General features: G+C 35.0%; 1 protein-coding gene across 3 annotated transcripts in view; it reads right to left on the bottom strand.

Moving 5' to 3' along the window:
- Positions 1 to 22,389, bottom strand: part of CWC22 (CWC22 spliceosome associated protein homolog) — a 32,047-nt gene that overhangs the window by 4,375 nt on the left and 5,283 nt on the right. For all 3 annotated transcript variants that reach the window (XM_005152565.4, XM_031052273.2, XM_031052271.2), the window contains exons 7-19: positions 19,540 to 19,708; positions 19,143 to 19,196; positions 18,089 to 18,224; positions 17,794 to 18,000; positions 17,609 to 17,671; positions 17,309 to 17,404; positions 16,023 to 16,104; positions 14,787 to 14,847; positions 3,668 to 3,745; positions 2,417 to 2,569; positions 1,393 to 1,520; positions 356 to 457; positions 57 to 253 (exon numbers count right to left, since the gene is read on the bottom strand). In XM_005152565.4, coding sequence (XP_005152622.3) covers positions 57 to 253; positions 356 to 457; positions 1,393 to 1,520; positions 2,417 to 2,569; positions 3,668 to 3,745; positions 14,787 to 14,847; positions 16,023 to 16,104; positions 17,309 to 17,404; positions 17,609 to 17,671; positions 17,794 to 18,000; positions 18,089 to 18,224; positions 19,143 to 19,196; positions 19,540 to 19,708 — 1,526 coding nt within the window. The remainder of the gene's footprint in view (positions 1 to 56; positions 254 to 355; positions 458 to 1,392; positions 1,521 to 2,416; positions 2,570 to 3,667; positions 3,746 to 14,786; positions 14,848 to 16,022; positions 16,105 to 17,308; positions 17,405 to 17,608; positions 17,672 to 17,793; positions 18,001 to 18,088; positions 18,225 to 19,142; positions 19,197 to 19,539; positions 19,709 to 22,389) is intronic.

Genomic DNA, 22,389 nt, shown 5'->3' with positions numbered 1-22,389 from the left:
GTGTATAGAAGTAAATAAAAGACATGCAAATAGTTACATAGCTAGTACTTAAGTACCTGAGTCACTGCTGTTATCACTGCTAGATGAGGAGTCACTGCTGCTGGATGATTCTGAGCTACTACTGCTGCTGTCAGAATCAGAATCTGAGGAAGAGTCTGTCTCTGAAGATGAAGAAGAATCTGATGACTCAACATCTTGTTTTTGTGTCATTATCATCTTTGGTGCATTTTTAAGATGCTCCCGTAATTCATCCCTAATTAACAAGTAAATTTTATTTTTAGTTTTTGGTGGGTTTTTTTTGGCAGGTGTGAGAGGAGATAAGGAAAATAAGTATAAAATAATAAGCGTTCCTTACGTTAGTCCTCCAAGGCCAATAGAAGTGAAGAAATTGATGGCAAAGCGAGTGTTTCTTGGGTTATCCCGAGGCAGTAATCCCTCAAAGAAAGGCTGCAGTGTTCTGATGGAAACAAACATCTAAATTAAACACTATGCCTGCTTAGCACTAATTCTCATTGACATTAGTAAGCTGAAAAAGAAACTGTGTGTATTTCCATAGGACACCAAAAGTTTTCTCTTCCTGCATTTTTCTAAACTTTGATTATATCTGTGATGCATCTTACCAAAATGCTACTTGAAAACCTGCTCTTTTATGAAAAGGAACTTCTTCACTCATAGAAGTTACATACATACTGTTGATTATGACAACAGAAGTCTGATTTTGTGAAACCCTGAGGAGACTTGTCAAATTGCAGCAGCCTATGATAGCAAAATATACCACTGGTTGATTAAGAAGTTCAAAGACTTAGGTATGTATGTTGAAGTCCCAAACAGGCCTAAATATAATTTCAAATTTAAATTTACGTGAGTTAAAGCATATACTTAATTATTCATCATACATCAAGAATCCCAACTTACAGGAAATAGTTCGATCAACTAAAAGGAACACTGGGAGAATGCAATGTATTAAATCACACACAGGCTTAAAAAAATGTGTTATTTAAGCTACATTTGAGGATAAGTAACTAATCCTAGAAAAACTGTTATTAATAGATATGTCTTTTTCCTAAGTTTTGTCATAAAAAGGAAGTCACAATAACACTTATTACAAACCTATATAGCTGACAATACATAAAAATAAACCTGCACTTCAAAAATCCTTCTACAAGCTGAGTATTATTGGCAACAAAAAATTGGTAACAAACTGATGTTATCATGCTCAGCTTAATGGGACTCTTTGCAATGACTAAATCTATAAATGAGATTAGTCTTGAAGTACTGCAGCTACAGAATTGCAGTTTTAGTTGAACTGGAAACCAAGAGTTCTTATTTGTACTTTTTTCAGATAAAAGAGCTAATTGAACTCACAGTTTTGAAAATAAAATTTCAACTTACTCATCTTTTAATCTTGCATTTAAATTAGGAAGTCCCATATATTCACTGAGCTCCTGAAAGAATATTTTGACAAAAATTCTGCTGGAAGATGTGGTAGTTTCTTCACTCAGTATTATACATTCAAGGACCTGAAAATATTTAGAAAAATATATATAGAAAAACATTAAGCTTAAATATACATCCTTTTATTTATCTTAAAAACTTTTGTCCTCATAAAATAACTAAACAGTGAGTTCTCCCCTACGCACCCCCCAGGAAAGTAAATCTTGTAAATCGCTAATCAAGACTTCCTTCCTCAAAAATTCTTTTCTATCATCTGGAAGCAGCTTCTGATCATATTTATGCTACTAATTCTTTAAGGACTTACTTTATCCAGCAAAACTTATGGAGTGTGAACTGCTGGGAAATTACAGATTTAGGGCTTAAGTTCTAAAGAGGCTAAATATTTTGACTTGTTTGTGCCTGAAGAATGACAATTAGACTGGGATACAAAATAAGACTAAAACAGTATGAAAAGTTACCTTGATATTTATTTCTTGTAACATTGTATTATTATATCTCAGAATGCAAGATTACTTTTATTTGATACTTAAGTCACAAAAGGGCAAGATTTTAATATTTCTTCTATTTCTAGAAAGCCTCTAATTTTACATATAATTTTAAAAGGTTTCTTTAGTCTTGTTTTTTTAGGGGCAGTTTGGCTATTTAGAGACAGTTCTGCTTTTAAAAGTTCAAAATTATAAAAATAATACATTTTAATCAACCCATTTCAGCTGAGCTCCAGAAAATAACAGCTCAAATCAACTACTTCAGAAGGGGCTGAGAGGATGACTATGCACAGGGGGCAGAAAGAGGATATAGAATAAACCAGAATTGTTCAACAGAATCTGAGAAGACACTTAATCCAGTTTGCTACAAGTAGTTCCACATTGCAGAGTAAAAGCTAAAACTAATGTAATTGTTTCCAAATACAGGAAATTGGTTATTGGAAAAGAAATCTAGGACAACAGTCTTTCTTACTTACACTCCAGGGAATTGAATCGGTGTGCAGTAGATGAGCAAACATCTTGGCAACATTTCTCAGTTTGTTCGTTTCCAAACGATGAATGGTATCATATTGTTCTTTGAAAATAGCTTCAAAGGATTCCATATATTCTTTTTTTAACATGCAGAAACGCTGAGACAACATTGTACAATTTAAACAACTGGATTAAACAAAATATTAAACATACAAATAACCTACATGTAAGTGACCTAATGGTGCAAATATTTACTGCAAGGTTTTCCTTTTAAATAACCCTTGGAGGAGAAGACTTTATCTTCATATGGATATATTAATTGCTTTCAGCAGTTTCTTGGAACAATAAACTCATCTGCATTGTGAAGCAGTAATTATCAATTTTGAACTACAGCAAGATATTCAGCAATTTCTTTTACTTCCACACATCCAGTACTTTCACCTGATGTAACCCCATCAAATGTAACTTTTTATACACAACATCAATGAATGACTAAAATTAGAGAGACAGCAGGTAAGGCAGTTTGGTCAGAAACATTCCAAAGAACATGGAAATTAACACTTATAGTCTACTAAACCTGAGATTGAGATGGTTAGTGCTCCTCAAATAATGCTTAAAATATAAATGGAAAAAGTCACAGCCTTTCAGCATAACTTGGTCACTTTAGAAGACAAGTATTTCATCTTAACTCATCAGATCTGTCTTAAGTTTTCCTTATGGAAAACTTAACTAAGAAATAGCTGCAACTAAATTTCCAATCAGTTACACAAAACCAAAGAGCTAGCTGTTTACTGAAAAACAAACAAAAAGACTGAACCGAAGCTATTCAGTCTTGTGCTGTAAAGAAAAAAACAACTCTACTAAGCAGCTCTGAACAAAGTGGTAAAAGACGAGTTTCCAAAATTAAACTTCAGTACTGTAATAAGGGTATCTTCTGGTAACTCATAATACTTTAGCCTCTTTTTAGTACCATTCCTTTGCCACCATTCTTCTACCTTAATGAGAAAAGAGGAAGGTAAAACCAAACAAAACAATGATATGAAAATTATTTCTCTCATTCTGCATTCACTATGCTTATTACAATCAAAGTGTTAATCCAATTCACTAATACAACCAATAAACTAATATAAACATTTCCAGAATGCTAGACTATTAGTGTTATTTATCCATTAAACCATAGTTTGACAAACAGAAAAACACAGTAAACCAAATTAAATTATCTACCATAAAGTGTAACATCTGAAAATAGAACTCACCCCAGCCAGTAACCCGAAGAATTTCTCATACGTTCTTTGCTGAGCACAGCAGTCAAGTATCATATTGCAGAGTTCTTTCTGGTTTAAGGAAAAAAAAATATTCTCTAGGTAAATTCACTGTAGCAGCAAATACTGAAGAAAGCCTTACAGAGATGCAAGCTTTAAAACTTCATTGGCACCATCAGTAGTTTCCTGAATATCTTGTTTTAAAAATTATCTGGGACATGAATATGAACTTTCACCATTTAAATTTCCTATTTGGCTTAAGCTAAAATGTATGCATTAACACACTGTATATCTAACCAACGTAGGTCAAAATTAATTTACAAACTGACTTCACCACAGTGCAAAAAAAGAGGTGTAAGATAAAAAGGGAAGGTTTTGAAGGTTTTTCTTATAGTTTTATTTGGTTGTTGTTTGGTTCTGGGGGTTCTGTTTGTTTGGGTGTGGTTGTTTTGCAATTGCACCAATCCCTGCACTTGTAGAAAATGAAGATTCTTCACAACTTTCAAATGTCAAACTATCTTACAGACAAACCACTTGACAACTCAAATGCAATGTGCATGCTTAAGGGAATATTTCCAAAATCAGAAATATTTGTAGATTTTGGTATATACTAATATCTTGAATTACTCAGACATAATTCTCACAACCACCTCTGCTTACCGTAAGCAGGAGGCAGTGTTTCACTTCAACTGCTTCACTGGAGAGGCCTGAGGCTGATGTTCAGAAGGACTAAAGTCATCCCTCTGGGAGGATGATATGCCTAGACTTTCACTGTAACAAAGGTTCTGAAAGGAACTTTTCTAAAGAAGTTGTTTTAGGCTCATATTCCAAATTACTTTCCAGAACAGCACCTTTCATTCTTGGCTCAGAAGGAGCAAAGGAAACCTAGCTAGATGAGACTCCCAAAACTCTTATGCATCCCCCATCACAAAGAGCCTCCTTTTCATTTTTACCACCATCTCCATGGTGGACATGGGTGTAAACACCAGCTACAGTACTCACACAGAAGATGCTCTCCTTCCACTGATATCAACTATCTAGAACAGTTAGTCCCACTCTTTTGGCATATGCATGTGATCTATCTCCCTTTCTCCTTGTTCCCCAATTCTGTCCCCCAAGATCCTTGCCAAACTACTCACTGGCAGCTACCTCTCCTATCTTTCACATACACCATACCAAGAACCAGAGGGAAACACACACCAATGGATTCTGCATTGTTAGGACCAGAGGTCTTCATTGGCTGAAGGCAGTGATCTAGGTAAGTAGGCATACACAAGTTTAAAAAAAAAAATACCCTCTGACTTACATAGTAAGTTACAGGTAGCTATACAGCTATGAAATGGTTTAGGATGCATTCTGCAACATTATGATAAGTGAAGCAAGCTTTTGTATAAATTAAGAGCCATAAAATACATGGTGCTTAAACAGGACTGAAGGTTTTTCCTCAGTAACATTTTTTATTATTTTCTCATAAGACCAATACCATACATAGCATAAATCAATTTGTGATACTCCCAAACAGGTTTTCAGCTGCCAGTCATGTATCTTTCACTGTTAACATCTCCTTCAACTAATAACAACATGTCCATTAAAAATACTGGATAATTTCAAGCACTTTGTCCTCTTTATAACTTAAACTAGTTTACTGTAACATATATCCACTGGTACTATTCTTGCAAGCATGTATTCCAGAAATAACATTTTGCCCATCATAAAAACTCAAAACAAATAAAAAGCCAATCCTGCTGAGCAGGAAAAAAATACCTCCTCCAAATAGCAAGGCCATAATGTATCAAACAAGCTTACAGATGCATTTAAAGGCATTCCTTTCAATGCTGTATTAGTGTGATATATTAAAATGCATATTAACTTTATAATCATCCTGGTTTACAACAATGCTGCAGCTAATCAATTTTTAAACAATAAAAAGGGTAAAGTGCTGATGCCACTGCTAGTAACATCAGCAAGACTTGAAAGAAAAAATTCTTCCTAATCTTAAATGCAATTACAATATTGGTATCCCCTGTGGTTTACAGTAATTAAGTATTTTAACATTTTAATTAAATATTACAATGATTTCTAGGAGCGTATCTTAAATTACCACAGGCACGAAAATAGACTAGCCTATAAAGACATTCTTGCTAGTACTATCTAAACAACTCCAAGTTAGGTCTAGAGTAACTGCCTTCCAACAAACTTAACTTTCAAATTCTTTATTTTTTGAGCAATGAGACAAGTTCACATGGCAATTCTAGATTCATTTATAGCTTTAAAGGTCAATTAACTTATTTCTGTACTTGTAATGAGAATACTTCTGTGATGTTTATAGTAGGAAGAGTCTGTGTTTTTTAGTCTGTCACTTGCTTTAAAGAACACAATGAATCTGTTTCCCAATTTCACAAGCAATTTGAATACTGTGTTGTTCCAACAACGTTTTCATACATTGCTCAACAAGTGATTACTTAACTTAGGTAAAGTACGAATGGCTACCCACTCATGTACTAGAATGCTTTGACAATATCTGAAATCCAATATAGATGGTGAATGACCTCTTGTAAAAATCTTTAATTGATTATTGTATCACGGAAAATAAACAGCACTTCCCAAAACTGCTAAGACAAATAAGGAGAAAGTTCCCTCTAAACGCAGTGCACTTCTTACAGTTCTACCTAAACATTCCTTAATAGCTCTTACCCAAACAGGATAATGGTTTAGACAGATCATGGCTCAACCTAAGATGGAAAGAATCATCATACATTTAAAGATGCTAAAGGGCAAATTAGGGACACACACACACAAAAAAAAAAAAAACCAGACTTGCTTCTTCCCCCCACAGCTTTACCATTTTAAAAAATAAACACACCCTGCCCACTCCGTATTTTCTCAGCTTCACACAAAGGCCACGCTCACTGCAGAGAGATGAAGTAAAGCAACTTGGTCTTCTCACTCGCTTTTGATCGTGGGTTCCTTTTCACAGTTACACCTTCCTTCTTTCCTTATTTTTTTGCTATTTCTAAGATTTGCATTTAGCTAAGACTGCAATTTCAGAGCTGCCCCACAGGCTGCCTCCAAGAGGAGGATTTTCTCTCCCTTCACTAGCTAGAAGTAATGGATTTTCCACCTTCCCTTCCTTGCCAGCCACACAGCTCTCTTCCACCACTGCATACACAAGCTGAAGCAATCACAAGAGATCCCCACCCTGTGAGTTAATGTGGCTTCTTAAAAACGTAAAACTAGTAATGCCAGCACTTGTTTTCTACAAGTTTCTTCAAGGAGCTGATGACACTGATTGGCTGGAAGCAAACATAGTAAAGGACATAGGTTGGTTTGATTCAATGCAAAATTGGAATTATGTAAAATTAGTGCCTTTCATTTTACACGTGCCCTGCTTTGACAGTGCGACATTTTTCTTTTTTCCTATTTTATGTCAGCTGAAGTGTATTTTACTTCCACTTACTACCTTAAAGCTTTCCCTACTGCTGCGTATTTTAATGTGCATGACCATCACATGTGCCTAATTTTTCCAGCATCTCTTCTTTTTCTCTTCTTTGTTTGTCAAATTACAAACAGCCAAGGCCAGCAAAGCCATGGAAGATGTTTCAGTAGGAGATGGCCCTTGGCAAACTACATGCAGTGCTTTTGGCCACTACTATACTGTGTCTCCCAGCCTGCCCTGTGTTTGGTCACCTAATGGACTTTCTCAACTTATTTTTGTCCTTATTTACCACTTTTTACCTTAGCTGATTTTATGTTGAGAGCAATGTAAGCTTAAAGCTTGATACGGTTATCAGAAGTCTTGCACAACTCAGACCTACAACACTTTACACAGGAATCATTACTTGGATATAAGGATATATACATTTTTAATCCTGCTGCTACAAGTCTGCAACACAACACAAAAGAATCTGGTGAAATAATACGTTAAAGCTCCACAGTGTCTGCTTCCCTTCCACCTGAAGTAATTGACATAATTTGAGCGATTCCATCTCCTTAGGTTAAATGTTTGGAAGATCAAAGCCTAGTCAGAATTCTAGCTAATACCTGTTATCAGTAACAAACAAACACAGCTTAATTCTGAATGCCTTATACACCTTCATTTTGTAGACATTACTGTACAACATACACAGAAAATGAAATAAATTTCCCAATTATTTAAAGAAACTGACTATTTTTACTTCATTGGTATCTTTAGTGTCATAAAAATAGGCAATTTTAGAGTATTCTCTGATTTTAAAATATTTTAACATAAATATCACCTGCACATTTATCAAGCAGACTGTTTTCCAAAAAACACAAGTAAGCTAGTAATTAAGATAGTTGAAAATTAGTCTTAGATTTTTTAAAAAATTATTTTCTGGTAGAAAAGATCAGAAACAGCTGAAAATTTTAAACTTAAAATCTTTTTAATCTTATTGTCCTGGGTTCAGCAGCAGCAGTCATTTTTTCTCCTTCTTGGTAGCTGGTGCAGTGCTGTGTTTTGACTTTGGGGCTGGGAACATTGCTGAGAGCACATATATTTTGATAGATATCATGCATTTAAAGAAGTACTTCTTAAAACTTCAGTTGCATTTCTGGGACTTCATCCCATACACGTATGCTTTAATAGACCATGGATTAAAAGAACCCATTACAAATTATTGCAAGCGGTATTTTGAATAATTAATCTATAAGTTTAGATGATTTCTCCTGTCAAAGCTCAGCCCCTTTGTGTGATCCGCAAGCCTATTAAGATTAACTCTATTCCATCCCTCAGGTCAGTAACGAAACTTCAGGTCAGCCAAAGCAACTACTTCATTCCCATCCTCCAAATTATTTAGAAACTGTTTTCTATTTTACAGGATTACAATGTAATCTACATTAATGACTGGAGAGAATAAAAAAGGGTAAACTGGTTCCACTAATGGGTCTTTGCTAATTTTAACTAAATATTCAGATTCTGCACCTGTATGTGTATTTTCTAATGTTTTCTTCAGGGATTACACTTATGTCAACAGCACTGTATGATACACAACTTAAAGCCAATGAGGAAGCAAGATCTTGTCTATCAAAAGTTTATATCCTAACTGCAGAGTGAGGCTACTGATAACACTAATATTTCTTTTTTTCTTCAACACCTTTTGAAGAGTCCTGAGACACAGACTTCAGATTGCTTTTCAAGTTGTGATCCACATTATCTCAGGTATCAAATACATTATTTCCTTTTTAAAGATATAATTTACAAGCTATGTATGCTAATCTACATCTCTTATGAACATCCTGTAAATTGATGGACTGTCTAAAGTATTCCAGGATCGTACAGACAGCCTGTTTTAGAAGCTATGCTCTGTAGGTAAGGATTAGTTACTGCACCCTGGACTAAGAAACAGATGTAACCACATGCAGTCCTTTTCAACATGAAGAAAATCAGGCTGAGGGCCAGCTTCTTTCAAAAGTTTTGGAATATATTACAAATATTCAGATAGCACTGTTTTTGAAGAATTAAGAACTTTTAAAACTATATATTAATTACACATGATATAGTATATAACACTTTCTTATTTTATTGTAATTATCATACTAAAACATCTGGAAACAAAGATAATTAATTTTTAAGCTGGGCTGATGGTTACATGAGCAGTTCGAGAATAAGATCATTCTGATTTGGATGGAACTTCCAGCTCTAAGGCAATATATTTGAAAAGTAGTACAGTTAAATTCAATGCAACATCTGAACTAAATGCTACAATATTACAAGTTAAAATAGTATATGGTCCAGAAAATTAGGTGTACCCATGTCATTAGATTTATAAATCCAGACATTAACAATAAAAGCAGGGAAATAAAGGAAGTTTATGCATTAACAGAACTCCACCTAAACATACTTTTAACCTCAATGTCAGATATGAAAATTCAAACTGACTCAGAATCTCAGGCCCATGAAAGTCCTGCTTCAAAAGACAGGAAATCTACCCGAGGATGGTTGCCTTTCAAAGGTGCCAAACCTTTGCTGCCAAACCTATCAGTTGCAATGCCCTACAATAACAAAGGAAAACAATCCAAGAAATCACCAACTTTACTCAGTTTCCTGGACTACATTCTCACTGAATGTCAAGTCAAAATAAGTATTCCTGTTATCTTCAAGACTTGACACATAAATAGCACGAGACACTGACACCCCCACCCCTCCAACTAGGACTGCTTTGAGTAAGTGTGACACCACCATGTAAAAATGTAAATGTGCCAAATGCATGCATAATTCTTTCAAGAAGGCTGTGCCTACAATAACTTTTTCAAGTCAATACAAAAATATCCAATGACCCATTACTTTTGTCAGGGATAAGCACATGTAAGTGGGAGATATTCTGAGAGAAGAGGCCCTAATTTAATTTAGCAAAGTTCCAAGCATTGCTGTATATAAATCTAGTTCTCACCACAACCAAAAAACAGGAACAAAAGCCTATAAGCCAGTCAGGGTAGGCACATTTTCAGAAAGCAAGAACAATGTATGGGTGGTTGTATTTCTGTTGGTGTTCCCTTTCTTTCCCAGTAAGGGAAAATGGGCAACAAGGTAAGGTATTTCCCTTTCTGCTCTCTGATCGAATGATGCCAGTAAACTTTTACAAGGAAGTATTCTGCAGGCAGTTGCATCTTCCAAAAAAGAAAAAAAGAAAAAAAAAAAATCTATATTCCTCATGTTTTCCTAAGAAGGATCAATTCTCTACCTAAGTAGCTGTCACTCCTGTCTAGATTTGTATTACAGTGAAGATCCTCAATTTTTTTTCCCCAACTAAAAGCATCAGAAACTGAAATGCATTCCTTGAAGAACAGTGACAACAACAACAAAAAAAATCTGTTAAAGGAAAGCATCAAGTAAAAAGCTTATTTATGACATTTTAATTGAGCTTATTTGTTCGCTTTCCTTGTAGTTCAGAGGCCAAAACAACTGGTAATACCATACGCCTCTAATTTTGTTAAAATTTTCTTCTTTAATAATGCATGGGATTGATGCACCTTTACCAGATGATAACGGTACTTTTGAAAAAGAAGAAATAGGGTGCTCTGCCAAGACTGAACATATGTCCAAGGAAGCAACTGTAAGGTTTATTTATAACAGTTCCTCAGGCTGTAGTACAGACTACAGCAAAGTTTTCCAACTTTTGATCTGAGGGCTGCAGTTGGGTCTAAACAGTTGGGTCTAAACAGCACTAGGAAAAGCAAGCTTCCTCAGATTAAATTTACTCCAAATGAAAGAACTTAAAAGTATGAGTGTCTTTTTTCCTTAAAAAGACAAAAATACATAAAATCAGAAACACATGAGAATTGAATTCTGAGTATTTGACATACTTAAATACCTACAGTACTCTGCCTAATGCAGAAAAGCAGAACTAAGATGCTAAAGTGAGCCAACAAAAAAAAATGAACTATCCAAATAAAAAAAAAACACCTCTTTGTTAAAGCTTAACAATCCACATGGAAGAGTATGATGGAACAAGAATGCCAATGCACAGATGATAATAAAAAAATAAAAGATGAGGAGATGGGAGTGAGTATTTTGAGGTAGGAGAATATACAGCTGGAGATTAAAAATTAACTGCATGCAAGTCAGCTGAGAAATGGAAGATGGATGTTTCTATTTAACAGCATCATTTGCTTCTGAAATAGCAGCATTTCAGTTCATGGCAAAAGGAAAAATATTTTCATCTCAAGACAGAACACAACCATTTTAGGCTGGCAAACAGAAATAAACCTGCCAACATTCCCCTCAGCATCCAGTACGAAAGTTCAGTACCAAAAAGCGTGCTATGTTATTCTATTCTGTAGATTATCCATTTGAACCTTAATCCTCTTTCTGAGAATTGGAGCTATGCGACAGATCCATTACTGGTATTAAGGATACAAACACGTGTGTTGCACAGCAGTTACTGTGACATGATAATCTGATGAAATACTGGTAAAAACTGCTAAATGTATTCTTGATCTTAGCTCTGCCAAATCACACTGAAAATCTCTATACACAAAGATTTCCAGAACAATTAACCTGCAAGAAAGTTAAGACTGCATTAGTCTCAAAACTGTAATTTGTGTCTATCTTTAGGTTTTGAACAGTCTCACAGTTTTTAGACTGTATTTGACACTTTACTAATCAAAACCTGTGGAAAACTGTCTTAATGACAGAATTAAAGAAAAAATATTTTATTCAGTAAAGCCTTCCAGATGGAAAACATGGAGTTACTGTAATATTAAACTTAATTTGAAAAAAGGATTTTGCCATGAGAATTTAAAGTTTCACCTGATTTTTAAGGAATAGAACCTGCATTGAACAATACTTTAGTCAAACACTAGTACCTGTTTCTCCTGATAACCACCATTCACAGTTGGAGCTGTCACAGAGAATGAGCTCTTACCTACAGGGTCTTCACTTTAAGAAACAGCCAGCCGTGACAATTTCTCCTCTCCTGTACTTGATATAAATTGTAACTTTCTTACAAGCATAAACAAACTTTAAAGATTCACCCAAAAGTTCAGCAAACATTTCAGGAACTTCACAGGACTGGTTAAGGCTTAGAGCCATAAGGTACAAAGAAATTACAGTTAAAGACACCATGTCCTGCAATACAAGCTGCTGAAACTTTTAGTAAAAGGGGGGGGGGAAAGTGCTTTATGGCTTAAAAAATTAATCCTGTGGTTTGTTTTGATAATGAAGGCAGGGGTAATCAATTCAATAAAGGTTTCAATCATGAGGTATTAGCTTGAATAAATGAGACTGTACAATGAGCAAGTCACTGCTCTCTCATCTTTAAGGTTAGGTGAAACATAATAGTGATTCTTAGAGAAAAAAATCAGCACAAAGAAGATGCCTTGTGATTAAAAGAGTTTCACAGCATTTTGAACACTTGAATCGTAGTAATTCCTACAACTAGTACTGAATAATAGGTTGATACTGGTTTATTTTTATCTCCTTAGACATATATTACACACACACAAAATGCTAAAAATAAAACTTCTGCATTTATTTTAAAAGCATTTCACTCCCAGCAATTACAGCTGAATCAAACTACATGACCTCAGATTCTTTCTAATAATGGTGGTGTGCTAACCAAAATAAATTATCAAAGCAACACAAACTGTAGTATTCAAAACCGTACATTCTTATTCATCTAAACGTAGTAATTTTCAAGTAATACTTTAAGTTTTAATATTAAAAACTGTGATACTTAGTGAATTTTACATGTTCACCACAGCACAAAGTGACAGGAAAGAATCTACTGGAATGAGATGTTAAGAGAACAAAGTAACATTGTCTAGAGACCTGATTAGACAGCTAGCAGGATATCATATTTTGTCTCCCAAAGTCATTTGTTCTCTAAGGAGACATGAAAGTCAGTGCAAACATTTCAGAGATTATAGTGCTGTTGGTAACAAACACTCTAAATTAGTTAGCATTGTGTTTAACTGATTCCAAACAGTTCACGTACATGCAATTTACTCGTACTTTCCGAAGTGTCAAAACTAGACCTGGGAGTTGCTCCAAGAGGTTTCCTACAAAATTGGGAATATCAATTTTTGTGCTTGCAGTGCAGCAGCAAAAAAGTGAACCTGTCTGCACATTTATTTTTGCATATAGTAACATTCAGGTATTACAAAAAGCGATCCCTTAAATTCAACTGTGTACATCTGATTATTGTTATTTGCAGCAAACAACTGATTCACAGAAAGCAAAAGAAAACAACCTGGCAGCAAATATTAGGACAAATCTCAAAAAACACCACATAAAATGATTAGAAGAAAAAAGCAACCTTTTTTTTTTTTAATGCACCTAAGAACATGACTAATGGGTTGGCTTTCAGCATTGTTTTATTTTTCTTCCCCCATTAAATTTATTTTTTTCCAGGCAGATCTTGCTTACAGCAGTTAGTTGCTGATGAAGAATGCAATTATATTAAATGCAAACAGTTAAGCAGTTTTCCAAGCAGCTACCTAATAAGCAGTATTACACAAATTATATCCTTGCTGTATGATTTAGTATGTACACTCTAGATTGTTCTCTCTAGTCTTCATAGCTAACTGAGCTGCTGGAAAACAGGATTTTTTTCTCTTTAGAATTCTTCAGGTTACGCTTCACTGAGAATTATACTCCTGTGCATACTTAGAATAGCATTTCATGCACAGAATTAAAGAATTAGATAACAATCTCAATTCTTAGTTCACTTCCATGTAAATTGCTTAGGCACAAAAATAGTACAAGAACTGAAAAATTAATAGGCAAACTAATTGCTGACTACTAGATTAAACCAACTTTTCAAAGAACACTTAACTGTAGCCAAAATCTCCACTTACCAGTTACTATTATGATAACAGCACTACTTCTACACACATTGTTTTAAATAAAACAGAATAGTGATAATTAAAGCCACAAGAAAATTAAAAGATCTCTCAAATGCAACTCTTACGATGATAGCTTACAGCTAACTGCAAAGATGTTTATATAATTAGATGGGTATTTACATTCTACCAGGATCTAGTATAAGTACTGGCTGAAGAACAGTTTACTTGAACACCGGTTGTATTGATCTTATGCAGGATTTGGAGACAATACAGATTTTGTCTGATTATCTCCAAGAATACAGCAAAGCAATCATGCTTACAGCTGCTTTAATTCAATACACTATTATTCAAACAGGACTGTAAAAGCAACAAAACAACACATTCTTTGAGCACTATGCTAAATTTCAAGGCCCACTGATAAAGTTAACAGCTGCCTGCAGATAGGATCTTCCACTCTTGAGTTTTTTCAGAGAGAGCTCTTAAAAAGATTGCCATGCTACAGTACTGTCATCATAGGATAAATGTTACAACAGTTCACTCAACAAACTTTTCCATCAAAGAGACTATAAGCAAACATTTGAACTGCTTGAAAGGAGCAACTGCGTAAAACAACGGTCTCATTAAGTATGTGTCAGCCTATTTGCTCTAAAGGTTGTAGGGCTCATAGGAACAACAGCTGTAAGGAATTATTCTCATTCACCCCACTTGCTCTACAAACAAGGTCCTAGGAACGAGAATAAGGATTCTAGATACTACCACAGTAATGCTTCTTAATAGTAACAAAAAAAGAATAAGAAACAAGGCTTACAGTCTGACTTTCCGGAAAGTCCATCTTCAACAATTTGTGAGCACATTCTTCAAAGTCTAAGCTGCAGTAATAGAGAAAATACTTCTCATTATCTGTGCAATATATCATATGCTAAAAACATTTCAGAATTATATTGATTGCTGATGCTCAAACTTCAACTGTTTTGAAATGAAGTATTTCATTAGCATTCAGAAAGGTGTTTATTTTTTTGTGTTCATTGTTGCTGCAGTTTTTTTATATAAACATTTTGTATTTCATGAGTTTGTATCTGAAAACTAATCTGAAGATATTACATTTGTAGACAATCTGAAAACAAGTCAACTCGGGTGATTACTATTGCAAGCACTGTACATAAGCTCCAAAAGCAGTATATACAACACTCTCCTCTTCACACTCCTGTTCTTTTTAACTGAAAACCTTTAGCTAGCAGTAGGTACCTCCCCCCCACCCAAGATTAAGATAAACTTAAGCAGGGCAAGGAAGTATTGAACAGTAGCTTTGCGAAATCTAAGACCTTTTCACACATTTTAGTATGGTATTAATTCCTGTGTCTGAAGAGTAATACTACAACTACATTATCTCACCCCTCATGCAGGTTCAGACATGCAGAATATTATGGGCCATGCCTACTTTTAATGATGGAGTTGAGTGACATATGACAAGTTAATCTCTCACCCAGGTGACACAGGAGTTAAACCACCATATTTTGATTTGTGCCATGTACTGCAAGGGGATTTAATTCTTAAGATGAAGAAGCACCTTTCTGAATACAAATAATGTACACTTCAGGGCCGGTATCTGTATGCTTATATTCCAAACAATGCAGATGGCAACAGGACTAAAGAATTATCACACTGCAGAACCCCTTACTTTCTTAAGTCACTCTACAGCACATCTATTTCAAGTGTATCACACATTTTTTTCAGAAAGGTGTACAATGTGCTGCATAATCTGAAGACCACTGACTTTTGTTCACTCAAAAATGTGCTTGCAGTAATCCTCACAGAAAAAGTCCCAGTTCAGTACTATTTTGAAACAAACAGGATTTATCTTAGAATAAGAACTGGGGTATCCATTTGTTAAAACAGTCTGTATTATCAGGTCAAGCTCCATAAAGAATAGTACCCTGCCTTTTTTTTTTTTAATTGTACATTAAAAAATAAGAAGAAACAGAATTCTAGTTCATCTGTTTCAAAATATGTACATTGAAAGGTGGACAAATTTCATTATATTTACCTTGACTGTATAGCAAGATAAATTGTACGACGAAAGGAAACCAGGTTAATTTCTGTTTTGTCATGCACGGTAACTTTCTGACCTGGGAAAACACGGTTTTGTAAAGAGCAAAGCATTAAGGCAGATATATGTAATTTCTTAGAACAGCCATATATACTATTTATAAGTCTGTAGCACACAAAGTATTACCTTTCTAGAAATACTTAGAAAACTTTTAGCACCTTAACGTATTTTTTATTTTTATTATTACAAAGAAGGAATAATAATAAAAAAAACCCCAGTAGTTATATCATCTGATATGAACAAGTAATTATTTAGAGATATAATTTAAAGAGGGTAACTTTCCTTTTAAAAACCTTTCACATGACTTAGCCACTGCAGCCTCTGGTTTCAACACTTCCTGTATACATTATTAGCAAAGTATTTTCTGCATAATTTAACTATACAGTGCTTTTATATAGTGTCTCTGATTTTAATATGAAATACTTTGTTTCTACATTACAGCATTCTGCAAAGTTCTCTTTTGTCCTAAAGCAAATGTAGAAAAATCTGTTCTGAACCAAAACCATTCTGGAAACACCTTCAATCATCAGGTATTCACTATACCTTCATTCTTTTAAAGTCTGGTAACAGCATGAATGATTAAAAGTTAAGTGAATTCTCCTTTTATTCATCCTGGAAGCTCTGTTCTGTGAAACACTGCAGCAAACTAGTGAGGAAATACATTCCTGGTATTCTACAAGCACAGGACTTGGCTGGCTTTTTAATTACTCACACAGTCTGCACAAATATTTCAGGTATGCTTATCCATCAGGTTATTTTTTTTTTTGTCTGGGAATCAAATATTTAATTCTTTGAAAATGTGTAAACCCTGACTGCTTCCACTGAAGACCAAGAAAGGGGGCTGGAGACTGAATTAAAAAAACAAAAAAGACATTTCTTAATTCAGCCCAGAAATAAGATGTAAATAGAGTTGTAAGAAAACCCATTATGATTTTGTGACTTAAAAATATGATAGAGCACTCGAAAGCATCCAGAAAGGTTTGTCTTTGCGAGTTTTTAAGGAAGTGTTTCCACATTCTTTATTTCTAATGTCTTATGACATTATTATATGTCATTATGGTGTCATATATATTATATGACATTATGGGGCTTTTCTCGCATGAAACTGACGTGGTCAAGAACAATCACACAAAGATGCTTTTCATTTTCTGCATGTGCTGAATGCTCTTTTTTGGACTGTTGTTTTTATACCAACACTAGTAAGGTGCTAAACATACACTTACCATCTTCACCCTCCTCTTCATCATCATCTTCATCCTCCTCACTACTTCCAGCCTCTTGATCTGCTTCAGATTCACTGTCACCTTCATCAAGAATTTCTGAAAGAGAAGTATCCCAGATTAAAGTACTATAGACCACAGTAGTTTCATTATCAAAAAAACTTAATCCCACACTTATGAGTGAAATGGATGGTGCCTCAGGTATAGAATGTGACAGAGTCAAAAAAAATTGGGTAAGTAAGCAACATATAAATGCGTAAACTTCTAAATGTTATATATAATTGTGTATATGCACACCCCTACCTTTCTTCAGCATTTTGTATTTCTCTTCATTTTCCATAAAGTTCGGATCCATCTTGAAAACATCTTTAAAATAAATTAAAAAAAAATCATTTAAAACACAAAATTATGAAAATGATGAACATTTAATCTTAAATTTGTTTTCATGGGGAATGCAGTCCCAGAATTATCTTCCATTTCTAACTTACTAAGAACATCCTCTGGGTTGTACTCATCTTCTAATGGCAACATATGAGTAAACTGATCCTCCTCTTCCACTAGATCTAATCCCTCTGGAATGATTGGATGATCCTTGAAGCCATCCTTCCGTACAGCAAACATAACTTCTATCATATATTGAACACGCATATCAATTTTAGATTCATGCAGAATATGTCGAAGACGGTCAAAGATTGCTTTGGAAAAAAGACAAAAATGTAATTATGAAAACATTTACTAATATAAAAAACAAAACCACAAATGTTCTGGCTTAATTATACTTACCATTAATACCCCTAGGAGAAACTTCTGTTAATTTCAGCCCACTCTCTTTAATAAATCCAATTGCTACTTCAATACTGTCATCAGTAGGCCTTTCAAGAAGCAAAGTGAGCATCTCCAAACATAAAACCTCATGAGCCTACAGAAAGAATATCAATAAAGAATTAGAATATACAATGTAGCACTATTATTATAGTGATTTACTTGACAGAGCAGTCCAGGCTTTGAGGATATCACAACACAATCATACATGCAAGGCAAATGTAGTGGGACAAAGCTAATAAAACCTAAGTCAAAATTTCAAATATCATTTTACCACCTGTATTAACACCAACTTTGTAGGAAATGCAACTATGCTACTGAAGTGAAGAAGCAAACAATTAAAAACATACTGTCATTAAGAAAAAAAAATCACATGCATTTCCAAGAAGCAAATAAAACAGCATAACTAGTTTCAGTAATGTAAATTAGTGCATTGTGTCTACAATTAAATCAGGTCTTCCAGGGTGAGGCATACAAGCAAATGGCACATCTGGAATTAGTTTCCTTTTTCTCAAAATGTTGTATATTCCCAATGCATTCCTGAAACACTGCTTCTTGACATTATTTAATTGAAGTATCCTGATTTCTAACACTTAAAAAGGTGGCATAGAGCTTGATTCAATTTAGATGCAACTGAGTCTAGATCTATCTCCACAAATGTTTAACAGAGATGACAGTGTTGCAAGAACACTCTAAGATGTGTGGAATAGAGCCCCGCATGATGCTTGCTTTGCATCAATATTTGTCTCAATACTAGCCCAAACATATTTACCAGGCCTGGTGAAGCTTTGGAGCATAAGTACAATGGTAAGTGGCAATAACTGTATAGGCAATTCCCAATGCCTTTTTTTAAAAGGTCGTAACAACTTAAAGAAGGCATCAGAAGAAAACCTGAACTCAGTTTTTCAGTAAACTTTGGAACAGGGAGAGTATCTTCACTTAGGCAACTACTGTCTTGAAATTAAGGAAACAGCCATACAGGCTTTAAATTGAGAGGAAACATGAAGTAACATACCACATTCTGATTCATCAAGTGTGCAACAAATTTTGAAGATGTTAGACAAAGTTGCTGTGAAAGAAAACAGAAACTTTTAACACATTGTATATGGAGGAAAAAAATTTGTAACTCAGACATACTGCAGAGTTGTGCATCTCACAATCAAATGTGCTACTGACAGTTGTTCACAATTATGCTTTAGAAAACCAACCCCTCAAAACTGTCACAGTACCAACCCAGAACAGGTTGTCAAGCTTTCATGATATTCTGACACCAGCATACTTAATATACTAATAAGTTCTGACCCCAGGGTCTCAGCTGTGTTCCTTCAAGTACTTAACTGCAACACACATGATACAAGTTAACACGACAGAATTACAAGTTTCAGCATGTTGCTTCTTCACATCTTACATACCTTATCATTTCTACGGTATCCTTTGCGAAAATTTAGTATCAACCTCTTGAGAATCAATTCACCGATATTTGGAAATTTTGAGTTGATAATTGCCACTAGAGCTGCATAAACATGGGTGAAAATTGGAGAGGCACTCTGAGCTTGCAAAATGGATCTAGATAGCAGCCCCCTGTAAAAATATGTAAGTTTAAGATTTTCCTGGTAATAAAACAACGTTTTTAAACAGTACATATCACATAAAATGGCATTTTACAGCTGGAATAGTTAGAAGATACCAGATGGTCATTTTCAAACTGTTTATCATGTTGCAAAAAAAGTTTTGCAAAATGTGTTTCTCATGTGTCGAAGACCAGAAATTCTTAAACTGATGTCTCTCATTAAATATTGTTCCTATTTGAACTACATCTGAAAATGCTAAGAATATAAAAAGTCTTCATCTCTTATCGTGCAAATATCTTTTATCCCTTTACCCAACACAGATTCATCAGTTCTGAAATTTGTATGATTTTGCTGATTCTTTTCCTCAGTTCAGAAAACAAATACCTGTTTGTCGCAGAAAAAACATCTTCTCTGCAACCATTTATGAAACACAGAATTGTGTTTCAGTATAATAACTTAAACAAGCCAAACAAACTTCTAAGAAATAAAAATAACATTTCCAGAAAAGATCTTTTAAAATAAACATCTACTTAAGAGTAATAAAAGTGAACATTCAGTAAAACCAGAATGGATGAAGTAATACTTTTCAATGCTTTTCTCAAACCACACTGAGTATTTTCAATATAATTATTTTTTGGAACTGAGAACTGATTATAAAAGACTACTATTACAGCCTATATAAATGTAAACACAGAGCCCATGACACAACAGTTCATCATACTAGCAGTCTCTCTTACATCAAGGCTGAAATCTGAAAAGAACCTGAGACTCCCCTCCTGCTTCACCTCCCCCTTTGTTTTGTTTCTTCTAATGCTTTAGGTGCATATAAGAGTAAGACAGCAAAACTAAAACTCTAAATGAGTGAAGAGAAAAAGCCCTCCAAACATCATTCAAAGTGCACACAGGTAATCAACTCTGTCTTCTCTGTGGTCTTTTGGAATCCTCAAAAAAAAAAACACCTATGTGATACTAAACACAAACCGCATAAGGACTTTATTCCTACTTTGAATTTGACATATGAAATAGAATTAATTTCATACTAGGGCACAAATCCAGAATTATTTCATTTTGAAACTACCAGTTACTTTTTGCTTATACACTAGAACTGGTCTGGTTCAGATCCTATTTACTCTCAGCAAACTCAGAAAAGGGCCTTACAGCTAGTTAAAACTTCATGTCATTACTTCCATATGTATTTTTCTGCAAATTTGTCAATTTAACTGTAGTCAAAATTAACTGTAAGAAGAAGAAAAATGGTGCCATTTTCCATCTACATTATTTTGAAATTTATAAGCTTATAAACCACACACAAAAACTTTCACAGAGAAGTGTATTCAAAATACATTTAATAAGCTAATTTTTAAACTGAAATATTACTGCTTAATGAAAATTAAGTTTCAGGGACATGAAATCTGGAAAGTAAAAAGAATCCCCACACAGACTTTGAGACTTCGTTATAACTTTTAACTGAAATTACATTCAAGAAACACTTGCTCACTCTATATTTTACTTAATCCTCTCCTGTTACTTTTATGCTACTTGCAGGATCCTAATCTTCCCATGAGGTATGGCATACATTCCTTTGCTATAACCTCCTCAAACAGCAGTGACTAAGTTGGTAGAAAAAGTGTTGCTATCACCAAGCTGTGTGGTTCAGTTGATACGCTGGAGGGAAAGAATGCCATCCAGAGGGACCTTGACATGCTTGTGAGGTGGGCTGATGCCAACCTCATGAAGTTTAACCATGCCAAGTGCAAGGTCCTACACATCTGGGACAGAGCAATCCCAGGCACAGCTACAGGTTGGGCAAAAAGGAAGTTCAGTACAGCCCTGAGGAGAAGGACTTGGGGGTGTTGGTTGATGAGAAAATGAACATGAGCCGGATTCGGTTTGCACTTACAGCCCAGAAAGCCAACCGTATCCTGGGCTGCATCAAAAGAAGCATGACCAGCAGGTCAAAGGAGGTGATCCTGCCCCTCTACTCTCCTCTTGTGAGACCTCACTTGGAGTATTGTGTGCAGTTCTGGTGTCCTCAACATAAAAAGGATATGGAACTGTTAGAACAAGTCCAGAGGAGGGCCACAAGGATGATCAGGGGACTGGAGCACCTCCCATATGAAGACAGGCTGAGAAAGTTGGGGCTGTTCAGCCTGGAGAAGAGAAGGCAGCATGGAGACCTCATAGCAGCCTTCCAGTATCTGAAGGGGGCCTACAGGGATGCTGGTGAGGGACTATTCATTAGGGACTGTAGTGATAGAACAAGGGGTAACAGGTTAAAACTTAAATGGGGAGGTTTAGATTGGATATAAGGAAGAAATTCTTTACTGTTAGGGTGGTGAGGTACTGGAATGGGTTGTCCAGGGAGGTTGTGAATGTTCCATCCCTGGCAGTGTTCAAGGCCAGGTTGGATGAAGTCTTGGGTGATATGGTTTTGTGTAAGGTGTCCCTGCCCATAGCAGGGGGGTTGGAACTAGATGATCTTAACGTCCTTTCCAACCCTAACTATGATTCTGTGATTCTATATGTTTGAAATGTAACAGAATCAGTTCTGGATATTTTGTTCAGAGGGGTTTTTTTTGTTGGTGGTGGTTTGGTTGGGTATGTTTAAGTAGTAACCAACCTAAGAAATCCATACTTCTTTAGGCTAGCAGATTTAACCTCTACTAACACCAAAATGAAAGCAAGGCAAGA

The sequence above is a fragment of the Melopsittacus undulatus genome, chromosome 8 (genome assembly GCF_012275295.1).
Source record: "Melopsittacus undulatus isolate bMelUnd1 chromosome 8, bMelUnd1.mat.Z, whole genome shotgun sequence".
NCBI classification, from domain to species: domain Eukaryota; kingdom Metazoa; phylum Chordata; class Aves; order Psittaciformes; family Psittaculidae; genus Melopsittacus; species Melopsittacus undulatus.
This window is presented reverse-complemented; position numbering and strand designations above follow the sequence as displayed.